The following is a 23,725-nucleotide window of genomic DNA, read 5'->3' as shown; positions in this document are numbered from 1 at the left end:
TTCATCCTAACAGGACAACTTTAGAACCAGTTCAAAATTGAAAGCCATTGAATTAAATGCAAAACAAAAAGCATACAAAAACCCTTGGTGATTAATTATTAATAAACTGCCTATTATAATTGTGGCACCCTTGCCCTGGCCCAGTAATCAAGGAACCTCAATCCTCACCATTGGCAACAGCCAGGGGACGTGCACACTGGGAGAATGACAACAGTCAGTCTGGGGCTGGTTTCTCCCTCTCCAGATCCCGAATAAGACTCCCCACTGGCACAGCTCTAGGGTTGAGATCTCAGCTGAGTGGCAAGCCAAAACCTCCATCACCCTCTGTGTCCAACCAGTGCTTCGTGCCCCTGCCCAAGTAGCTGATACACACACACTCTTTGAGATTTGATTTATATACACCACACACCTGAGAAAGGCTGGCACAGGTTCACTAGCTATGCCCCCTTTTGTCCAGACTAAAAGGTAGTTTCCACTACCACCAACCACTCTTATCAGCTACTTTAGGCCTGTAACAAAGGGTGTCCAATCCTACTGTGCAATGTTACTATTATCCAAATGGTAGTCTGACCAAGAGCAAGGCTGTTCAGGAGTGGCCTGTACAGTGTCACCAAATAGATATGCAAGTACTCTAAGAGCTTAAATATGTCTCACAAATAGCCACAAAGATAGGTTTAAATATGTTTGATAAATAAAGAACAAGACAATACTAAATGTATTCAGAGTAACTTCAGCTTTCAAAATCACAGGAAATATTTAAAACAACATTGCAGCATGGTCTCAAATAAATATAGAAAACATTTAAACTATCTTTACTATATTCCTAACTATATCTAAGATAGTTAATATGCCCTAAAAAGCGTACAGCAGGGCAAGTGCAGAAGGTTCTTGTTAGGTCCAAGACAAAATACAAAATGTCAAGTCTGTCTCTGAGAGAGTTCTTAAATTAATATCAAATAGTACTGCTGGGTTAGCTTGGATGACATCACTTTTTGTCACCTGACTTTAGTTCCCAAGCTACCCCCATTGTCAGAAAGTACAAACAGAAAAATGCAGATCTTGAAAGTCATAAAACAATAAAACACTTCTGCATCTCAAACCCAGTAATTGCTTCTCTTCCAAGACCATACAAAAAACTTCTAGCTGTAGACATTGTCTGCTACACTGAAACTGAGAGATAACGTTTATAGCACAATCATAAAACAATTTAATTTCAACTTATTTTCTTGAAGTTTTGCAAGTTAATTTTTTATGTCCCAGTTTCTACTGTCAAAACGTACAGTTACACAATTACAATAGTTTATATACATTTCTGTTCTAAGCCAGCAGGGCATGCTGTGGTTGCATTTTAGCTCAGTACATAACATACAGTTCTGTATAAATCAAATCAATATTCACAAATGACAGGATTATTTAAAAAATTCCAGCTAGCTGGGCTGGCAGTGTCTCTTTTTGTTACATTTTTACATAAATCATATTAGTATTCACAAATGACATATAGTTATTTACAGAATTCCAGCTAGCTGGGCTGGCAGTATTTCCCTTGTCACAGTAATAACCTTCCCAATTACAGTGCAATCATCATCTTTTCAATCAAATGAATGTTAAGACTGTGAATCAAGTGTAAGTGTTCAGTATATAAAATAAAATAAAAAAACAATAAAACCATGACTGATGTGAACAGTTGTTAAAAACACACGCATCAGTTATGTAAAACAATAAGATCAAGTGAAGTGCCTTATAACTTAACGGCTGTAAGTTTAAGAAAAGGCACGACAGAGGTGTGTTCATTTAAACTAGGGTATACTGAGGCATTCAGTTTAAATTGCCAAAATAGTTCTCTACTTTTCACCCCTGATTTCCCAAGGCCCACATAGTTTGTTATGAGGGACAATCTCCAATAACACAAACATAAATTTATCAAAACTATGACATGAAAGAGAATGTTTATACAAATAATTATTAGCATCTAGTTTTGAAATGTTGTGACAATGTTCATAGATCTCATCCGAAATTGTTTTTCCAACATAAAAACAAGACCAATTGGAACATACTGTGATGTAAACAATCCCTTTAGTGTGGCAATTGCCATCAGCCAGAATGAGTTTAGATGTTCCAAAATTATTTGTATGTTTTTATTTGTTTTGTATTTAAGCCTATGGTTTTCAGTTTTTAACTGATTCTGAAGATGTCCTGTTAGGACAAAAGCGCTTAACCAGTTTTTTGCAATATAGATTTTACCTTGTATTTTTGCTGTTGTCGTTCCATTGAATTGAATACTTAGTTGGATCTTTTTTAAGAGCAGTTCAAGTTGGTGTTACTACAGCCCATGAGAACCAAAAACTCTCGAGCTCAAGTCCTACCAAGAATACTCCTCTCCAGTTTACCTCGGATCGTGTTTGCTGCTTCCTGTAACAGATGTGTCGCCAAACTTCTCTTGAGCTAAGTTTAATTTTCTTGTTCTGTTTCAAAATTTTTTGTATAGCCATGCATTTTTTTTCATTCTTCTTCAGCGTACCCTTTTCTTCGCTAAACCTTGCGACTACCATTGTTGGTAGTACTTCTTTCTTTTCCATTTATTCAAAAACTAGTAGTAGTAGTTCTTTCATATTTCTCCCTACAGTTATTGTAGTCTTTTTACCATCATTGGTAGCGTCCTTTACTTTGGTACTCTCATCTACCATTGTTGGTAGCCTTCCTTTCCTTTTTTCTTATTGGCTTCTTTTGTTTGGGTTGCTGCTTGTTTAAGATATAGCTGACAAAACTAAAGGAGCTTTTGGTTTTAAAAAATGTCAAGAGTGTGACAGTAAGATGCCCAGTTCCGATGGGCATTCTCTTTGTGTCTATTGCTTGGGCCTGGTGCACTTGCAAGAGGATTGTTCAATCTGTCATGCCTTTAGTCACCAGGCCCTGGTAGAAAGGAAAAACAGATTACTGCTAAAAGGGATGATTAAATCTGCTTTTGAGGAGGCCTTACCTAGTTTTTCTGGTAAAAGCAAAACAGATGTAGCTTCCCCTTCCTCTTCATCCTCTAAATTAGATAAACCAAAAAAGGTTCCAGCTTTTCCCTTGGCACTGACCAAAAAACTGAACTTTGGTTCCTGCCATCTCAGTGGAACCAACAGTTTCTTCAAAGGCTACTTCAGTGCGATTTCAGCAATGAAACTGACTTCTCCACTGGTGCTGCCATTGTTAGAACAAATATCAGACCAGCCTATGGAGCTCACAGCCTCAACGCCACCTTCTGTTGTGGCACTGATGTCTTCAGATCCAATGGCATAGCCTGAATTTTCTTTCTTGGACAGACCTTGGACCGGATATTCACTATCCATAGATCCCTCTTTGGTCAGTTGCCCAGCTCATTCTTGGAAAGACCTAAATCCCCTTCTTACCCAATCAGTTCATCCCACTATAAGCCTAACAAAAAGGCATGTTGAGATTGGTGTATCAGCTTCTTGTGGCAAGGGGATTTGCAGGTGCATCCTCTGTTCTGGCCCCTTTGGGTGCTGGACCCTCTCCTTCCATGACCCCTCCAACTCTTCCTCCTCTTACCTCCTCTGAGGCCTTGGAGATTCTGGCTCCAAGATTTCCATCACTGACTGTTTCAATTCCAATGATATCTGCATCTCTGGTACTCATTTCTACCGAGTTCTTCAGCTCTGTCAGATTCGGAGAACTCTTGAAGTCATGGATACACTGCTGGCTCCAAAGGGTGGGACTCGACTCTCTTATTTTTGGAGCTGTCTCTGCACCTTGGAGCTTCAGCATGTATTAGCTCTACCCCAGCTTCAGCTTTGGGAGTGGCTTCTTTGGAGCGGTGAGTGACCACAGTTCTGAGGCAGTCTTCCTCTATTCTAGACTCCATTCCCTCTTTGGGGAGCAGCCTTCCAAGCTATGGAGAGGGCCTTGTCCACTGTGGGTGTTCAGTTGGTTTCTTACCTATTGGAGCACTTTCCCGATCCTTCCTCCCAACTAGAGCTTCCTCCAATCTCAACACCTGGACAGTGAGTGCCAAAGCCACAGGAGACACTCATTCAGGTGTTATCCTCTTCTGATACCTCCCCAGATCGCCCCACTGAGGAGGTTTCTCAGAAGAGGAAGTGTAAGAGGAAACACTTAGATTCCCTTGAGGAGTCCATCACAGAAGACACTGATTTTGATGAGGGGGAGGGTTCCCACGGTCACTCCCAGATGTTTCCTTTGGAGACATCCTTGAGATCCTTAAATAGAGGTGTGGCTGGATGTCCCAAAAGCCCTCTTCGGAGGAATTAGTTTGTACTTGTGTGCCTTCGGTACTCCACCTGCCTACGACCTCATTAAGTTGATCTCGCAGTGGGTGTGGAAGGTTCCTGACACCATAGAACCTATTCCCAAGTGGCCAGACAAAATTCTGTCTGCACCAGAAGACCATCAGTTTTTGGCAAAGGGATTCCCAGAAGATGCCGTGGTGGTAACAGCGGCCACAAAAAAGAAACTGGCAGTGGAAAGTTCCACTATCCTTCTTCCCAATAGAGATACTCTGGAAATAGGTTTGGAAAGTGGGTTTATACTTTAGCGACCTTTGCATTGCAATCTTTGAACTTTATGGCACACTTCAAACTGCAGAAGGATTTGATTAAAAAGCTGTCAGATGCCCTGGCAGGAGCAGTATCTGAAGAGGTCCAAGGTAAGGTTGCTTCTCAGTTGGCCACCCTAGAGTCAATTTCAAATTCGTTCATGAGGCTCATAGCACATGCAGCTGAAGGGATGACTAGAGCAGCGGGATCAGGAGTAACCATTAGGAGACATGCCTGGATGCCCTTGTGCAAATTTGTGGAGCCATTCATGTCTTCATTCGTCAATGTGCCCTTTGATGGATCATCCCTTTTTGGCCTAAAGTTCAGGAAACTTTGTCCAGATGTGAGAAAGATGGAATCTGCAGGGGGCATTCATTTTACTACTCCTCAACAGTCCTTCTCCAAGAATCCGAAGATTGGGGAAAATGTGGTTCAGAAAGTCCCAAGGGCCTTTTGAGGACACATGGCAGTGGCTCTCCCAGTGGCCGAGGGGTGAGCTTTAATGGAAGACGCCATCCATGCAACAGAGGTGGCATGCAAAATCAGGTTTCCAGGGACTCCTTTCCTGCAAACTCTATCAACGCTCCTGAAAGGAGGTCCGGTTGCTTTCCTCTGGAAGCAGTTGGGGGGGGCATCTGTCCTTGCACTAGCATGCCCGGCTTCAGATAACTTATTTGGGGGCAAAGGATTATAACAAGAGGATACACCATACCCTCTCTCTCTTTCCAAGCAATTCCAACAGAATCCTTGATGATTCATTCAGTCAGAGAAAGCCAGCAGTACTAGACATTCAAAAACTGCTTCAAAAAAAAAAGTCATCCAAGAGGTCACACCAGACCAGGTAGTATCCAGAATTTTAAGATTCTTTTTTGTGCCAAAGAAGACAGGGGACTGGAGACCAATTTTGGAATTGTGTGTCTTGAACAAGTCCATTCAGCAAACAAAGTTCCGGATGGTCACTCTTCTAGTCTGTTCTCCTGTTTCTAGGGAAAGATGATTGGCTTTGCTCGATAGATCTCCAGGACACATATTACCACATAAAAATGAACAAGTCCTCCAGAAGATTTCTTCACTTACAGCTGGGAGACAGTCATTATTAGTTCAGAGCTCTGCCCTTTGGTCTCACCACAGCCCCCAGGGTGTTCACTAAATGCCTGACAATAGTAGCAGTCACTTGAGACTGCAAGGATTCCAGGTGTTTCCGTACTTGGACAACTAGCTAAGTACTGCTCCTGTCAGGCATCTACTAGAACAAGCAAGAGACTACATTCTCCAGACCTGTGCCAACCTGGAGATTACTGTAAATTACAAAAAAAAATCACAACTGACTCCAACGCAAACTTTAGAGTTCATAGGAGTGGTGCTGAATACCAATACTTGCACATCTTCCCTTCACAAGACTGCACAAGATCAAGGCCCAAGTAAAAAGGATTGTCAGAAGCAAGAGAGTAGCCACATAACTAGTCTTACAGGCCTTGGGTTCAGTGGCAGTAGCCATTACGTTAGTTCCTCTAGTAAGATTTCACATGAGAATTTTTCATTGTCTTCTAGCATCTCAGTGGTCCGTTCTGTATCAGCCAGTGTCAGATCAGACTTTGATTACCAGTCATTGCAAGAAAGGTCGAGCTTGGTGGGTTCAGATGAAGTTCTCTTGGGCCATCAATTTATTCCATCTCAACCCCAAACCATAGTGACCACGGACACTTCCCATATGGGGTGGGGAGGCATTATATGTGCAGAACCATCCAAGGCACTTGGTCCCCTGTAGAGGCCAACTTGCACGTTCATGTTCTGGAGCTGAGGGGCAGTAATTTTAGCGTTGCAGGTTTTCAAGTTGCTCTTCCCTCAAGAACGACTGCAATTCAAATGGACAGTATGTCAGTAGTTTGGTACATCAACAAGCAGGGAGGAACCAAGTCATACCCCTTTTGTCGATCAGCTTGCAAAGTCTGGCAGTTTGTGACTTCTTCCAACGACTTTCTGATAGCAGACAAACTGAGCAGATGCATTCTCTTGCCTCACAAGTGGCCTCTCGATCCCAAAGTGGCAAGGAAACTTTTCTGTCACTGGGGCCAGCCCTGCTGCAACCTGTTTGTATTGCCCATGAACAGGTGCAGTAGCTACTTTGCCCTGGTTCCCGAAAGATGCTGTCCTGCACGATTGGGCCTCTGGACTTTTGTACGCCTTTCTCCTTGTTCCTTTAATCCCCCAATTCCTATTGAAAGCAATCAGGTTGAAGAGCAAAGCAATCCTCATTGCTGTCTTCTAACATAAACAGATTTGGTTCCCATTTCTTTGGCCTTATCTGATTCAGTGACGATGGACTCTGGACCCTAAGCAGATTTCCTATCCCATCCAGAGGGATTAGTTCACCCAAACCTTCAGAACCTCAAGCTCACAGCTTGGTGTCTGCAGTTCCACTAATTGCCAGGGATAATTCTCTGTCTTCCCCAGTTCATAAAATTCTTTTGGCCTCACACAAACTCTACACTTGAAAATTCTACAAGAGTAAAGGTAAGAGATTTTCCTACTGGGCTCGTGATCACAACATTGACCCTTTCTCTGCTCTTATCGACAAAATCTTAGAATTTTTAACTTTACTCTGAAGAAGGAACCTTTTCCTGTACTGTTCGAGTTCAGCTGGCGGCTATTTCAAATTTTCATAATGGTTTCAAAAATCTTCATTAATATCCCCTAAACTTTGCAAAGCATTCCTAAAAGGACTTTGTTGTTAAAACCTCTGTGTAAAGATCCATTTTTACCCTGGGATCTTGCCTTAGTGTTGCAGACAACAGTACATTCCCCCTTTGAGCCTGCTGCCAACTGTGACCTAAAATTTGTATTTTGGAAAACTATTTTTCTTGTAGCGATTACTTCTGCCAGAAGAATTTCAGAGATTCAAGCCTTATCTTGTAAACCACCATATTTGATATTTCACAAAGAGTTTCACTGAGAACGAACTCTTCTTGTCTACCAAAGGTGTTGTCAGAAACAAGTATCAATCAGACAATCAGTTTACAATTCTTTTTTCCCAATTTCTCAAACATTTATTGGACTTCATAGACAATTGTGATTCTATCTCCATAGAACAAAAGACATTAAAAAATCTGATCAACTGTACGTTTCCTTTTCGAATACCAGAATGGGTAAGCCAGTATCCAATGTTACCTTATCTAGATGGCTACAAAATTGTATATCCTTCATGTACAGCAAGAGGAAAGCTGAATTGCCTGGGCTTGTCAGGACACATTCAACTGTAGAGCCATAGCTACTTCAGCAGTTTTTCATTCTAAGGCTTCCTTTGATGATAATTGTGCAGCTGCGACATGGGCTTCCCCACATACCTTTATTACTCATTCCAAATTGGATTTGGTCTCTATGGTGCTCAGAAATATCCTTCCATAATTTCTCACAAGTTATAAGGTAGCTGGGGACTCTGTCCCACATGCCAAGGAATAGATGAAGATTGACAACATCAGATAAAAAAGCTATGTACTTACCATAACATTCCATCTGTGTTGTCAGTCTTCATTTATCTTCGACTCCCCACCCTCCATCCCCCTTCCCATTCAGACCTCATATTGGGATGAAATCTGGTCCTAGTTGTACATTTTAGGTAAGGTCTCCACTGTAGTGCAATTAGGATTATTTTCTGGCATGTTTATCTGCAAACTCGATCTGACATAAATTGGAGAGGAGCGTTCTGGATAGGACTTAAGCTTGAGAGTTTTTGGTTCTCGCGAGCTGTAGTAACAGCAGAGTCTGTTCCAATGCTCGGCACCAAACCCACATGTCAAGGATAAATGAAGATCAACAACACGGATGGAACGTTATGGTAGGTACACAACTACTTTATTTTTTTAATGGCTATTTTGTTACTTAATGAGAGTAAGGAAAGGTGTTTTATGTACTTGGTTATGGTGGGATAATGTTAATCCTGATCACTGCTGTGTAGAAAGGTAAATTTTAAGTAAAACTGGCTGTTTTATGCTAAGACTTATGAGTGTGTTAAATATATGTATTGAAAGGTTATTAAATGTTGATTGACCAAAGAGGAGTTTTGGAAGGAAGACTTGGGAATCTCAGGAGAGCCTCACAGTTGAAATAAGATACAGTTTTGATGCATGTAAAATTACCAGAGATTTATTTATGTTTGAGATGTTGTGGAAGTATTTATCTAGTTTAATTTCCTTAAGTGTGCTCAAAATATTTTATTGACTAAACAGTTTCATGTTATCTAAAATATTTAAATGTATAATACTTGGTAGTAAGATTAACTTTGAGGAGAAAGAGTGCCATAGATTTGGTTTTGTTTCCACTTGGGAACTGAGGGATGTAGCCAGAATAGGAAGTAAAATATTTTTTATAAAGCAGGTTGAGCTTAGTGCAGTGAGTGATTGTGATTAGAGTTGGGTGCTACCACTGTTTGTGTTTCACAAGTAACGTCCTAATAAATGATTGATAGTGTTAATAGCACTTGCAGATACTAAAAATAGCAGAGACCCAAGGACATGACATAGCAAAGCATCTTCCCATTGAACCTTTGAGATTACAGAGAGATTGTGATTTTCACACTGAACTGATCGAAGGAAGGACACTGAGGAAACTCGGAGCTATAATATATAACATTAAGTATCCTGTTTTTTGTTTTGTTCTTTATTTCTTTGTTATTTATAGCACTTTATGTACTGTGTATTTTTCTAGATAGTTTCACTGTGTGTGAGGTATTAATTGGGAATTGTCCACTTTTATTAAGCATCTGTTGGGTTGTTTGTTTCTGATAACTTGTTGCAGTTAAACTCTTTTTTCTAGAGGCTCCTTTAGCTGTTTAAAACTTTAATTTAAAGGCTCACTGCTGCTTTTCAGCTGTGAGAAACATTTCTGCAGTTTGTTCTAAGTAGTGGGGATATTTGTAGCATTTCCATATTCAGGCTTGTATTTGGGCCTAGTGTTTGTGGAGGCTGTGTGTCTGAGCACATATTCAGGGACATCTTGGATGTTCATCATGCATACAGCTGCAGTCATAACAGATGGGTTTTCCTGCCATCAGGCAGGTCCTCGGTCGGCCGAATTCCAAAGTCTAGGTCCGGCGTCTGTTGTCGTCGCTTCTTCCCTGACATCAGTGCGGCAGGGGTATAAAAGAACCAGACGACGCCATTTTCTTCAGTCTTTCTTGCCGCGCGGTGCCCGAAGCAGAAACAGTTCGCAAGTGTCGGTCGGCCAGCTCCTGAGATTTACGAAAATTTTTCAGCCGAAGTCTTCTTGAAAGCGAAGTACCCCGTTGGGGAAACTTTTCTTGCCTCAGACCGATGTCAGACAAAGTTAATAATTGCATTTCATGTGGGAAGCAAATACCGCATAAGGATTTCCATTCCTTCTGCATTCCTTGCTTAGGCCCAGACCACGACGTCTCAGCCTGTCGTTTTTGTGCTAGATTCAACAAACGCACTATTAAGCGTCGGGTGGAGTTCGCCCAACACTATTTTGGTAAAAAAGTTAATTACATTATGTCATCGGATACTCCGACTCCAGTTTTGAGTAAAAGACGCAAAGATAAGGACCGACATACGAGGTCCGCGACTTCTACCGACACCACGCTAAAGCCGGCTACAGGTGCTCCGGTTCTCAGCGAGGCGCCTACGCAGCACCTGAGTACCGATGACACTTCTTTAGCGGTGTCTTCTGTGCCCGAGGTCGCAGGCTCCTCGGCCCCCACTCCGACTACAGATACTGACGCCACTCTTGGCGGGGAAACTCAGAGTTTAGACAGGCCTGCCACCTCTCAAGGTGTCTTCAGGCCTTCCTCTTTTTCCATTAAGGCTTTCACAAAATCTAAAGCAGCCATGAAAACTAAAAGACAAGCTCCACAGAGCCCCTCTCAAGGCCCCATGCCTAAAAAACAGATGCTCAAAATGGCTGAGGATTTGATTACTCTTATCAGGGGTTCTCAAGCCCCCTTGGACAAAAGGCCTAGATTGGAGGAAGACTACCCTTCCTCAGACCAAGCCTCTATTACCTCAGAACATTCTGAGGACCAGGAATATTCATATTCCCCTTTTGAAGATTGTGATGCTGAGGAGTCCATTCCCTCTGTCTCCCCCCCCCCCCCTGAGGACTATTCGTTTGGGGAAACCTTACATACCTTGAGGGAACACTTTCACTGGGAAGGCCAAGATTACTCAGATTCCAAGAAAAGGCTCAGGGATTTTCTCTTGCTTCCTCAGCACAGGCCTCTGGCTAATCCCTCCTGTCTTGGACATATTAGATGATGTGTACACAGAGGCCAGCCTTAACCCAGATTCTTTACCTCCAGCTCCTGTTAAACTTGACAGGTATTACCGGGTTCCTGATTCACAACAATTCCTATACAAAAGCCATGCTGCTGACCCAGAAACTATTTCACAGGGTCCCAAGGGAATTAAGGCCTCTACTGCCAAAAACCCATTACCTTCAGAGAGAGATTCCAGAGCTTTAGAAAGGTGGGGGAAAAAGGTATACACCTCTGCCACTTTAACCATGAGGGCATTAAACTGTCAGTTCCATATGTTAAAGTATCAACAGTTTCTGTTCTCAGTTGAAAAGCAAAATGACACAACCTGAACAACCAGACTTGAAGGAGTTGCAGGATTTGTTGCATAGTGCAGAGCAAGTGGGTAAACATACCTTGCAATGTGGTTTTGATGCTTTAGAGGCCTCATGTAGAGCTGCTGTTGCAGGGTCTGTCATACGTAGACATGCTTGGCTCAAAGAGCAAATCTTACCAGATCATGTCAAAGCTAAATTACTAGATGCACCTCTTCAAAAAGATGTATTGTTTGGTGTTAAAGCTGAGGAGGTATTAAAGAAAATGGAGGAAAAGGCAAGATCAATGCAAACAGTGATGGATTTCCTACAGGTACAACCTCCACGTTTCAGCAGAAACTGGCCTTCAAAAAATTGGTCCCTTCCAGCCACGGACAGACCTCAAAGAGGTAGATACAGGCGCCCGAGGGGTAGAGGGCAATCTCAAGGATCATTTAGAGCCAGACAATGGCAAGCACCTACACCAAAAGGTGGAGAGGATAGATCACAGCCATTCAGAAAGCAGACACAATGACTTTCCACTTTGCATGCCAAGCAAAGCTTTAATGGCAGCACCTTTAGGCGGAAAACTGGCATTATTTTCAAAAAATTGGCATATTGTCACAAAAGACAAATGGATCCTGGACATTATAGACAGAGGCTACAGATTCCACTTTCACACCCTTCCAAAAATGAGAGGCATGCCAAACCTGCCACAAAATCAAAGGGCAGAGGCACAAAAACAAATTTCAGTTCTCATGGACATGAAAGCTATTCAAGAGGTACCTGCAAAAGAACAGGGTCAAGGTTTTTATTCCAGACTATCCCTGGTACCAAGGAAGGACAAAGATTGGAGACCTATTTTGGACCTATCCATCCTAAACACATATTTACTCGTACCAAAATTCAAGATGCTCACATTACAGCAGCTTCTTCCCATGCTGGGCAAGGAGTCTTGGCTGGTAACATTGGACCTCAAGGAGGCATACCTGCATGTCCCTATCAGACAAGATTGCAGAAGATACCTCAGATTTCTTGCAGGTTCAACCCATTATCAATTCTCTGCATTGCCCTTTGGCTTATCTACTGCGCCCAGAGTGTTTACGAAATGCTTGGCATCAGTAATTGCCTTCTGCAGACTTCAAGGGATACAAATATACCCATATCTGGACGACTGCCTGATCCAAGCGGACAGCAAGCACATACTTCTGAAACACCTGGCGTTTGTAATAAAGTAGTTGAACTTTCTGGGATACACAGTCAACAAAAAGAAATCAAAACTAATACCCTCTCAAGCAATAATTTTCCTGGGTGCCAGCTTGAATGCAAACACCCAGATGGCCTACCTTACTCCAGAGAAGCAAGGGAAACTATCTCAGTACTTCAGAAAAATGGCAACCTTCACCAGGCTGATTGCAAGGAAAGTCCTGCAGGCTCTGGGATTCATGGCATCTTGCATCCTGCTGATCCCATGTGCAAAGCTGCATATGAGGAAACATCAATGGTACCTAAAAAACTTATGGTCTCAACACAGCCACAGTTCAGAAACAATTATACCACTCATTCCATGTCTTCAAAAGGAATTTCTGTGGTGGGCTCAAGCATGCCAAAGAAACATAGGTCTCCCCTTCTGCATGCCTCAAGCAAATCAAATCATCACAACAGATGCCTCGGACTACGCCTGGGGGGCGCACATGGCAGATCAGTGCATTCAGGGCAAATGGTCCCGAAAAGAAAAGCACCTACACATCAATCAAAAGGAAATGCTAGCAGTACAAAATGCTATTATGGCCTTCAAAGACTTACTGCATCCAGGCCAGTTATTGATAAGGACAGACAACACCACAGTGATGTGGTACATAAACAAACAGGGAGGAACTCATTCATACCCCCTGTGCAGACTAGCCATGTCCCTTTGGAACACGGCTCTGGAATTGCAAATCCAACTTCAAGCACAATTCCTGCCAGGGAGGGAAAACACGCTGGCAGACAACCTAAGCAGAAATATGACAGATCCACACGAATGGAAGTTGCATCCTCAAGTTTTCGCAAAGATAATTCAGGCATGGGGACGGCCAGACATAGATCTCTCTACTACCCACAGAAATTACCAACTGAAAAAATTTTGCTCAAGGACCTATCATCCACAGGCCTGGAAAGTGGACGTACTTTCTTTCAATTGGACAACATTGACAGTTTATGCCTTTCCACCTCTTCCTCTGCTGCCCAAAGTTCTATTAAAAGCCAGAGCAGAGAGGCCAAAGATGATTCTCATTGCTCCAGACTGGCCAAGACAACACTGGTATCCACTCCTGAGGAGCCTGACGCATTCCCCACCATGGATCCTGCCTCTAGTGCCTCTTCTGTTGACCCAGCACAACTTCAAAACTCTTCACAGTCAGCTGAAAACCCTCAATCTAGCCGCATGGAGGATTCCTTGATTTCCCAACAGACCCTCCTCTCCAAGGAGGTGCAGGATGTCATCTTGGAGGCCAGAAGACCTTCTACTAGAAAAGCCTACTCTGCCAAATGGAAACGGTTTTGTGCCTGGAATCAGAAAAAGGGCCAGAATCATTGGGTACTAAATTTACCTCAAATATTACAGTACCTAGCTGAGATGTTAAACAGTGGACTTTCCTTCTCCTCCATCAAGATCCATGCTTCAGCCATTTCTGCACAATTCAACACTGATCCTCCTTTATTCTCTCATCCTCTCTTAAGACAGTTCCTCAGAGGGGCTAAGAATATAAAACCCCCAAGGAAGCCACCAGTACCTGCTTGGGACATCAACTTCATTTTAGAAAAACTGACCCTGCCTCCATTTGAGCCAGCTGCTTCAACAGAACTGCAATATTTGTCATGGAAAACAGCCTTCCTTCTGGCTATCACCTCAGCACGCAGGGTTTCGGAACTACAAACCCTCATGGCTGTGCAACCTTTCATCATTTTCCATCAGGACAGAGTTTCCTTACGAACCAACCCTTCCTTTATGCCAAAGGTAGTATCTAGTGTAGCCTTGAATCAGACTATCCACTTACCTACCTTTTATCCTAACCCACAAAACAAAGGGGAAAGACTACTACATTCCTTGGACATTCACAGACAACTTCGTTATTATTTGGACAGGACAAAGCCATTCAGAAAATCAGAGCAACTCTTTGTGTCCTATGCTACAGGTGCTCAAGGAAAGGCTATTTCCAAACAGACAATCTCAAAATGGATAGCCCACTGCATAGGCTTTTGTTACTCATTTCATGGAAAAACTGTACCTACAAGCATCGGATCTCACTCCACAAGGGCCACAGCTACCTCTGCAGCTTTCCTCAGGGGGGTTCCTACCAAGGATATTTTGGAAGCAGCCACTTGGAGTTCTGTGCACACTTTCTCCAAGCACCATCACCTTCCACTATACTCTAAATCTAGAGCGGGCTTTGCCACAGCAGTCTTGCAGGGCATCCTTGCTCCTCCTAGTTCCACTTAGTGCCTGCCACCCCTTTTTAGCTTTGGGATTCTACCCATCTGTTATGACTGTAGCTGTATGCACGATGAACAAAGTACAGTTTTGTACCTACCATAAATGTAGATGTTCGAGTGCTAATACAGCTGCAGTCCAGGTTTCCCTCCCTCCATCCCCTCTTGGGACAGGCCTTATGACAAACACCTCCTCATACAACCTGATTGGGGTATTCTTTTATGGTGTATTTGCTTGCAAACTACTGTTTTTTGATTATATTACATTGCATTATTACATAAGTTTATGTTTTGCCTTCCTTCTGGGGGCACCTGACATCTGGGGCAAGAAAAACTGAAGAAAATGGCGTCGGCTGGTTCTTTTATACCCCTGTCGCACTGACGTCAGGGAAGAAGCGATGACCACCAACGCCGGACCTAGACTTTGGAATTCGGCCAACCGAGGACCCGCCTGATGGCAGGAAAACCCATCTGTTATGACTGCAGCTGTATTAGCACTCGAACATCTACATTTATGGTAGGTACAAAACTCTACTTTTAGCCAAAGCCATCAGGCATTTCAGTGAGAGAGAATTGTTTGAGGCCATTGGCTGACTGAGGTCACCTGGACTACAGCTTAGACTAAGCACCTCACTGGTTCTTCTGAGATTTCTTTCTTAAAAGCTGTCTTCAGGTTTCAACTTTCTGTTACCTAAGAAGTTCAGTTGTGAGTGTTCTGCCATTTCACACTGAACTGATCGAAGGAAGGACACTGAGGAAACTCTGAGCTATAATATATAACATTAAGTATCCTGTTTTTTGTTTATTTTGTTCTTTATCTCTTGTGTACTGTGTATTTTTCTAACTAGTTTCACTGTGTGTGAGGTATTAACTGGAAATTGTCCACTTTTATTAAGCATCTGTTGGGTTGTTTGTTTCTGATAACTTGTTGCAGTTAAACTCTTGTTTTTCTAGAGGCTCCTTTAGCTGTTTAAAACTTTAATTTAAAGGCTCACTGCTGCTTTTCAGCTGTGAGAAACATTTCTGCAGTTTGTTCTAAGTAGTGGGGATATGTGTAGCATTTCCATATTCAAGTCTTGTATTTGGGCCTAGTGTTTGTGGAGGCTGTGTGTCTGAGCACATATTCAGGGACATCTTGGTTTAGCCAAAGCCATCAGTCATTTCAGTGAGAGAGAATTGTTTGAGGTCATTGGCTGACTGAGGTCACCTGGACTACAGCTTAGACTAAGCACCTTATTGGTTCTTTTGAGATTTCTTTCTTAAAAGCTGTCTCAGGTTTCAACTTTCTGTTACCTAAGAAGTTCAGTTGTGAGTGTTCTGCCATTTCACACTGAACTGATCGAAGGAAGGACACTGAGGAAACTCGGATCTATAATATATAACATTAAGTATCCTGTTTTTTTGTTTATTTTGTTCTTTAGTTCTTTGTTATTTATAACACTTTGTGTACTGTGTATTTTCTAGCTAGTTTCACTGTGTGTGAGGTATTAACTGGAAATTGTCCACTTTATTAAGCATCTGTTGGGTTGTTTGTTTCTGATAACTTGTTGCAGTTAAACTCTTTTTTTCTAGAGGCTCCTTTAGCTGTTTAAAACTTTCATTTAAAGGCTCACTACTGCTTTTCAGCTGTGAGAAACATTTCTGCAGTTTGTTTCCCACCCTCCCTGTTGGTATAGTGTTTTTATAGTTGGTGGCTTTGCAGTTGCCCGCCCCTAGTGTAAATTTGATCTGGGACCCTCCTCCCAGTCCAGTGTCATTACATCATTCTACCCAGTACAGGGAGAACATTTGAGAAGGCCAATCAGCTTAGTTTCTGCTACTCCTTTCTCTCTTTCCTTTCTCTCTTTCCACTGGAAAAAAAATTGTATCTGCTTTTACTGTATTTGTGTTTCTTCCTACTTTATTTTGCTTTTGCGTCATCTTAAATTAATTATTACTGCTTGGTGTAACTCATTCTAAGCCTTTTAGTTTAAGCACTAGGGCTTCAGACCAGTTGTTTTACATTAAGAAGGTTTGTGGTCTGCACTGTAGTGGCAGAACAGGTAGCTTACATCCTTCTAAGTTGGGAACTGCTGATTGAGGGCTCAGTGTCTGTTATTCTAAAAGTGTATTAATTCTGGTTTAAGCACTTGGGCTTCAGGCCAGTTATTTTACATTAAGAGGGTTCGTGGTCTGCACTCTTGTGGGAGGAGAGGCTGGACGCTGCCCTTCTGAGCTGGGAATTTTTGGTTAAAGGCTTATAGTGCCTGCATATTTGAACTGCTTCTTACTGAAATTGGTACACCTTGTTTGCTGTAGCATAGACTAGATCAAGGCCTGCTGAATCTAGCTTTGTTTGTAGTTGTTTGTTTGCTTGTTATTTCCCTGAAACGCGGCTTTTCAGCGCTTCTGTGGATCCCTAGTGATATCTGCATTGCTTACTGTACTTATTTCCTTGTTTCACTTGAAAGAAAGTTACTGTTTGTCGTTTTTGCATTTACGTTACCTGTAACACATTGCATTTAAGTTACCTGGCACTTGCTCACTAAGTCAGCACTAAAAAATTAAAAGCACTACACCCTCACAAACTCTCCTTGAGTACCTTGTTCCCCATTGGCCCTTTTTTTCAATTATAAAGGAATTCCCAACACTATTCTAGCATGACCAAAGGTCAGTTGTCAATCTCCTCTCCGGTCCAGCTGGTGAATCTGGGAATCTTGAGGCAATGTTACAACTGCCTCGTGTACACAGACAACCTTCTCCTCCTCCCAACAAATTCCAACACATGTGAGAGATGCAACCATATAGCCAAACTGGAGGCTAAGTTCTCTCAACTCAGTACTGGCGTAACCAGCCAGGAGGAGAAGGAAACCACACTCACTACAATTCCAGTCAAACATAGACCTACCACGACAGCAAACCAAGCACATAAACACACAAAAACATACTCGGAGGCTCTAAATAAAAATCTGCCTAAGCAGCAGTGACCTCCAAAGCAGACACCCAAGCAACCGCTACCCCAAAACAAAACACATGCAACACATAGCTCGCAAAGCCAGTGTGCCGAACAGTCACAGCCCTTAAGACTAAACAACACACCTGATGCACTTGTAATAGGTGACTCTATCGTCAGGCACACTGACGTCCCGCTCACCAGGCTGAACAAGGAGAAGGTCACGGTGAGCTGCCTGTCGGGCTATAGGATCTGCCACATAACACAAGCACTCAGGTCACTCCAAGGCAAGTACAAATATGACTCCGTCATTGTCCATGCTGGTGTGAATGACCTGAGACGTACGTCCCTGGACTACATGAAAAGAGACATAGAGGAGCTCTCTGAGCATGTAGCCCAGGCCGGTATGACCCTGACCTTGAGTAGCATCTAACCCTCACCAAGAATGATGCCACAATATGAAGACAAGATGATCAATTTCAACAATTGGCTTAAGTATTGGTGTCATTCAAAGGGGATCCAATGCCTGTCAACCTGGGATGACATGCTCGACAAGCCACGATGCTTCGCTGGGGACGGCTTGCACCTGTCACCCTTGGGCTTTCGGATATAGGCAAAGACTCTTGCTACCCCCATAGTGCCTTTTTTAGGTAAGGCTCAAAAGACAAACCCACCTCCATAGGTATCACAAGGGATAAGAAACTAAGAGTAATGCTACTCAACGCCAGAAGTCTAAACCTCAAGATGCATGCACTCGAAACTCTCCTTAGCATGGAGAACATCTATATCTGTGCAGTAACAGAAACCTGGTTCAAGGCTCCCGAGAGCACCCCAGCACTACCAGGTTATACCTCATATCATGCTTTTCGGCCCCAAAACTTGGACCGTACCACAAAAGGAGGGGGAGTATCAATATTCGTCAAAGATACCCACACCTCCAGGTTGGTGGCACAGCACGAAGCATCACAGATTATCCATGTGCAACTAACAGTGGGTAAAACTGCCTTCCAGTTTATAGCCTGCTACAGACCACCCTCCCAAACCCAGGAACTCCACTCGGCCTTCCTGAGAACACTGGAAAATATGAAGGTCTCTCCAAACACCATTATATTGGGCGACTTCAACTACCCAAACATAGACTGGGAGCATTACTCTAGCTCCAACACCCTAGCCCAAAGGTTCCTAGAATTTATAAACTCAAATGCTATGGAACAACTTGTTACCACTCCCACAAGAGGGGAAAACATACTGGACCTGATCATCACCAACATGGGGACTCTATGCTCCAGACCAGAAGTGTATCCCTCACTGGTAAGATCAGACCATAAACTAATCTCACTGGATATTCACATCCTGACCCCACCCCCTGCCCAGAAAACCACAGTGAAAAACTTCTCTAAAGCAAATTTCACACTCCTCAAAACCGAGGTGGAATCCTTCAAAGCCCCCGGGCCTGTGGAAAATATGGCCCAGACCACAGAATCCTTTATAAACGCATTCTATGAACACCTTCAGGAATGCATGGATCATGCAATCCCAAATAAAACCAAGACCCAATCCTCCAAAGGCAGACCCCAGCCATAAACAAACTATACAATAGAAGGAGGAAGCTACTACATGATAGAGCAAAATCCCAAAAAGGGAAGGCTACTCATAAAATCGTCTAAGGCCAGCTTTGAGAGAAAAATTGCACAGGACACTAAGGATAATCACAAGGCTTTCTTTAGTTATGTTAGGAACCTGGATGGGAATTCCCAGATATGCTCAGAATTAGTCCAAAATGACAAAAAATACACTGAACCCACAGACATTGCCAACACCCTAGCTGACAGGTTCAGCGCAAACTCCTCCCCCCCTCTCCACCAAAAGGGCAAATATCTATCCCAGCAGAGTGCTGCCCCCCTGACATCTCAGATGCTCAGGTAAGAGCCGCCCTCTCCAAATCAAAAAACACAGCATCAATGGGACCAGACAGTGTCCCGGGCTGCGTCCTACATGAACTCCAAGAAGAGCTAAACCCAAACATAAAACTGCTGTTCAGTCTCAGCCTTACTACAGGATATGTACCCAAAGAGTGGCGTACAGCAACAGTGGTCCCTCTCCACAAAGGTGGTGCCTCAACGGATCCTGGAAACTATCGCCCCATAAGCCTGACTAGCTTGGTCTGCAAAGCTATGGAAATGATCATCATGGACCTCATAAATAAAGATATTGGGGACCTACAGACACTGGATCCTACCCAGTTTGGCTTTGTTAAGGGCAGATCCTGCCTCTTAAACCTGGTCAATTTCTTTGAAACAGTCACCAAGGCCATTGACTAGGGAAAGGTGGTCCACACAGCCTACCTGGACCTCGCAAAAGCCTTCGATACAATACCCCACTCGGGCATTATAGATAAGCTCACCAGCTTAAATATAAACCCCTATGTCACTAGATGGGTTGCAAACTGGCTCAAGGACAGAACCGACATGGTTAGAATTGCTGGAGCCATGTCAGACTCCAAACCAATTACAAGTGGCATCCCACAAGGCTCAGTCCTGGGACCTCTCTTGTTCAGTATATATTTCTCGGAAGTACAGCCCAACACGGAAGGACTGTGGCTGACCAAGTTCGCAGATGACTGCAAACTGGGCGCCATAATAGACTCTCCAGCCGACACAAGCATCCTCCAAAAGGGCCTCATAGAAACAGACAACTGGTGCCAGAGCCATGGCCTCAAGCTAAACGCCAAAAAGTGTATAGTAATCCCTTTTGGCAAAAACAAAGTGCCCACAAATTACCACATAGGTGGTAATCCATTAAGTACAGAAGAAGTAATTAGGGACCTGGGGACCCAAGTTGATAGCATTCTCTCATTTGACAACCACGTGGCCAAAGTGGTTAGAAAAACATTTTATATAGCCCACCTAATCATGAAGGGATTCACATCTAGATCAGGGGAGGTTGTCGTGCCTCTTTACTCATCCCTCATGAGGCCCATAATTGAGTACAATGCCCCTTTTGGGATGTACCTTACCAGACACCTGCAGCAACTGGAAAGACCCCAAAAGTACCTCACCAAGAGGATCAAAGGGTTCAAACAGATACCATATGCTGCCCGGTTAAAGAAACTCCAGCTCTACTCAGTGACATACCGCCTGCTCAGAGGCGATGTAAAGCGTACGTATAAAGCCATGTCCAACCCGGGATTAATGGACATGCTGCACCTCAGAACATCCAAATCCCATCGAGCTACGCGCTCAAGAGACTTGAACCTCAGCACTGAAATAAATAGAACATGCTGGAGGGACAGATTCATAATCCAGAGGCTCCCTTCACTCTGGAATAAAATCCCAGTCCAGTTTAGGCAGAGTCCCTCATTGACAGTCTTCAAGAGGAATCTTGATGAGTGGATGGGAGATCGTAGGTTTACCCTGGGTATCACTTCTGTGTCACTCTTAGACAGAGGCACAGTATACTAACCTCGAAAAAGGGCATAGCAAAATTAATTTAAAATGGGTGGCGAAAGCCAAATACACTCTGGCTAGGCTTATAAATGTCCTAGGGCAGATAGCCTAGTATGAACCTATGAACCTACAGTTTGTAGGTAACTTTTATAGCAGTCAGTACTATGCAGATTTGATAGTTTGATTGAGAAGACAGGAAATAAAAATAAAAAGATGCTGATGGATCACTTCATAGCAGAAATGTTAGAAAAACAGTTAAGGAAAGACAAATCTTGTACAAATTAGTTTGTATATTTTTGGCATTCATTTTATCCTGCTTCACAACACTAACTTTTTAATTTTCCAGTAGATGTGGCAGCTGTATAATTTGACTAGATACACTGGGTGAGTTGGATGAGAGGGAAAGGATTGATGAGGTAGAGCTTGTTCGCATGTCTCACAGGGTCAGGGGGATCTAGGTTGTGACTGTGTCCCAGGACACTTGCTAAGTCTGCCATCTCTGGTGGAGCCTAGAGTTGGGAAGGAGGCATCTACCTGACAAAACAGTCAGAATTTATGGAGGCAGTGTCGCTCACGATTTAGGTGGTAAAGCCCAAACACTGCCCCATTGTGTCAGTGTTGTATCGGGGGGGGGGGGTGTAGGGCAAACAGGACACCTGCTTTGGGCCTCCAGCTTCTAAGCAGTTAGCAAGCATTAAATAAAGTTGGCAGATTATAATTTGTCAGTTAAGGAAGACTGCACTCACTTAACTGTCCCTTTCTTAATGTTGTTAAACTACCTTTAAAAATAAAACAGAACAGTGAGAGTTTACAAGTTGTCTCTAAAGTAATTCTTATTACAGCTGTTTAACAGGTAATTTGTAAAGTGTCACATTTTTTCTTTAAATATTTGGTGGGGATAGGGCACCAGATGAGTGCTGCCTGAGGCATAGAATTCCTTTTCTACAGCTCTGTCATCAGGCATGTACAGGAAATGGTAAGGAGTGTAGTAAACCCCTCTGATCACTACCTGGCTTGTATTGGGAAATGAATGGGTGTGGTGCTTTGATGCCCAGCAGTTGCTGAACAAAGCTGGTGTGTGTGTGTGTGTGTGTGTGTATGTGTGTATATATATATATATATATATATATATATATATATGTGTGTGTGTGTGTGTGTGTGTGTGTGTGTATATATATATATATATATATATATATATATATATATATATATATTATAAATTTTAGTGTGATGTTCAGCAGATTGGCTAAATAATGAGGAAATCAGATACAGTATATAAATAGGGGAGTGCCTGTATTATGGTGAGTAGAGAATTGATGTGTTTGGCAGATATGAGAAAGTGTGTTAAATAGAAAGAATAAGGACACAGAATATGGTGGTCGAACCTAGGCTACTTTTAGCATGTACAGAGCATGTACTTACAAAGAGCTGCAGAGAATAAATGTAACAAGTCACTGAGAAAATGTTTTAAGATCAAATTCATGATTTGCTTAAAAATCTAATTTAATTACAGAGTAACAGGAGAGTGGAATAACTTAATCAACGAGTAAAAGACACTGAAGACTTAAAAGCTATTAAATCAGTTTAGTAACATGAGGCAGAGGAGATGTGTGGCCTGGTGCATTGTGAGGGTGATAGAATGAATGTTACATTCAATATTGATTGTAATTTATGTGTATATAAGCACTAATATCTGCTGCACAGATGTCTGTGAGTTGTAGCTTTTTAACATTTGACCTTATTTTTGTCCCAAACAGATGTAGTATTTTTCATTTACTTATACCAACGCTGGATCTATCGGGTGGACCCAACACGAGTTAATGAGTTTGGAATCAGTGGAGAGAGTCATTTGGCACAGACAGCACAAAATAACACTCCGTCAGAAAACAGAACACTACCAGAAAATGACAAACCCATAGAGGAGAAGAAAAATGATTAGTTTCCATCATATAATAAAGAATTTTAATCTATAATTATTGACCACAAATGGACAGAGAAAATAAACTCGCAGTATGCTGCTGAGATCCCTAGGATCAGTCATTCTTTATTTTATATTCCAGTACATTTTTTTTTTTAATTCTGTGACGTTTATGTGATGTACTGTACCCATTAAGGAGAAATACATATCATATTTAAAGTCTGATGTGATGAGTAATCATTGTGACTTCATTCCATTGTGTGAATGTTTGGTACGTTAATATTGCACTGTATCAGGTTCCAGTCTCATGTAAGAAACAAAATTGAAGAACCAAGAATTTTCAGAATAAAGTAACATTTATGATCTAAAAATGCATATTTTTTCTTGATTTAACCAATTCTTTATGAATGTTCAAATAAAGAAAAGAAAAATATAATCAAATGTATTCTTCCCTTGTTCATGAAAACATTTTACTCCAATTGTCCATTTAGATGAAAAGATCAGTATGTTTTACTTTCATCTGTTTTCCAATGGTTCATAAGTCATAAGTTTATTATATTTTGCAAACCATATCTGAAAAAAAGTGTCTTATTGTTTGATGTTTTGCTTTCAGGTTATATGCTAAAAGTATTATGACATAGTAATAGCTAGAATTTTTAGACATACGTGGCTGAAGTCAACACAGATGTTAATGCAGAATGTTACTTTGTATTTGAGAAGTCATTTTGCACAGTCCCACACTACCTCAGTTCTTACTATTTTTAGGGATGTATCACTTAATCATTGGATACAGAGCACCTTGTGTTTTTTTTTTTTTTTTTTTTTACAGGGGGTAATTTTA

The 23,725-nt window shown here is 42.2% G+C and overlaps 1 protein-coding gene across 4 annotated transcripts in view; it reads left to right on the top strand.

Moving 5' to 3' along the window:
• CLPTM1 (CLPTM1 regulator of GABA type A receptor forward trafficking) overlaps positions 1 to 23,255 on the top strand; it is a 1,743,979-nt gene extending 1,720,724 nt beyond the window's left edge. For all 4 annotated transcript variants that reach the window (XM_044078057.1, XM_044077978.1, XM_044078148.1 and 1 more), the window contains one exon: positions 22,724 to 23,255. In XM_044078057.1, the coding sequence (XP_043933992.1) occupies positions 22,724 to 22,905 (182 nt within the window). In that variant the 3' untranslated portion in view covers positions 22,906 to 23,255. The remainder of the gene's footprint in view (positions 1 to 22,723) is intronic.
• Positions 23,256 to 23,725: the final 470 nt, after the last annotated feature.

The sequence above is a fragment of the Protopterus annectens genome, chromosome 1.part0, assembly GCF_019279795.1.
Source record: "Protopterus annectens isolate FY-2018-M chromosome 1.part0, PAN1.0, whole genome shotgun sequence".
NCBI lineage: Eukaryota > Metazoa > Chordata > Ceratodontiformes > Protopteridae > Protopterus > Protopterus annectens.
The sequence above is the reverse complement of the archived record's forward strand: the minus strand, read 5'-3'. Positions and strand labels throughout refer to the sequence as shown.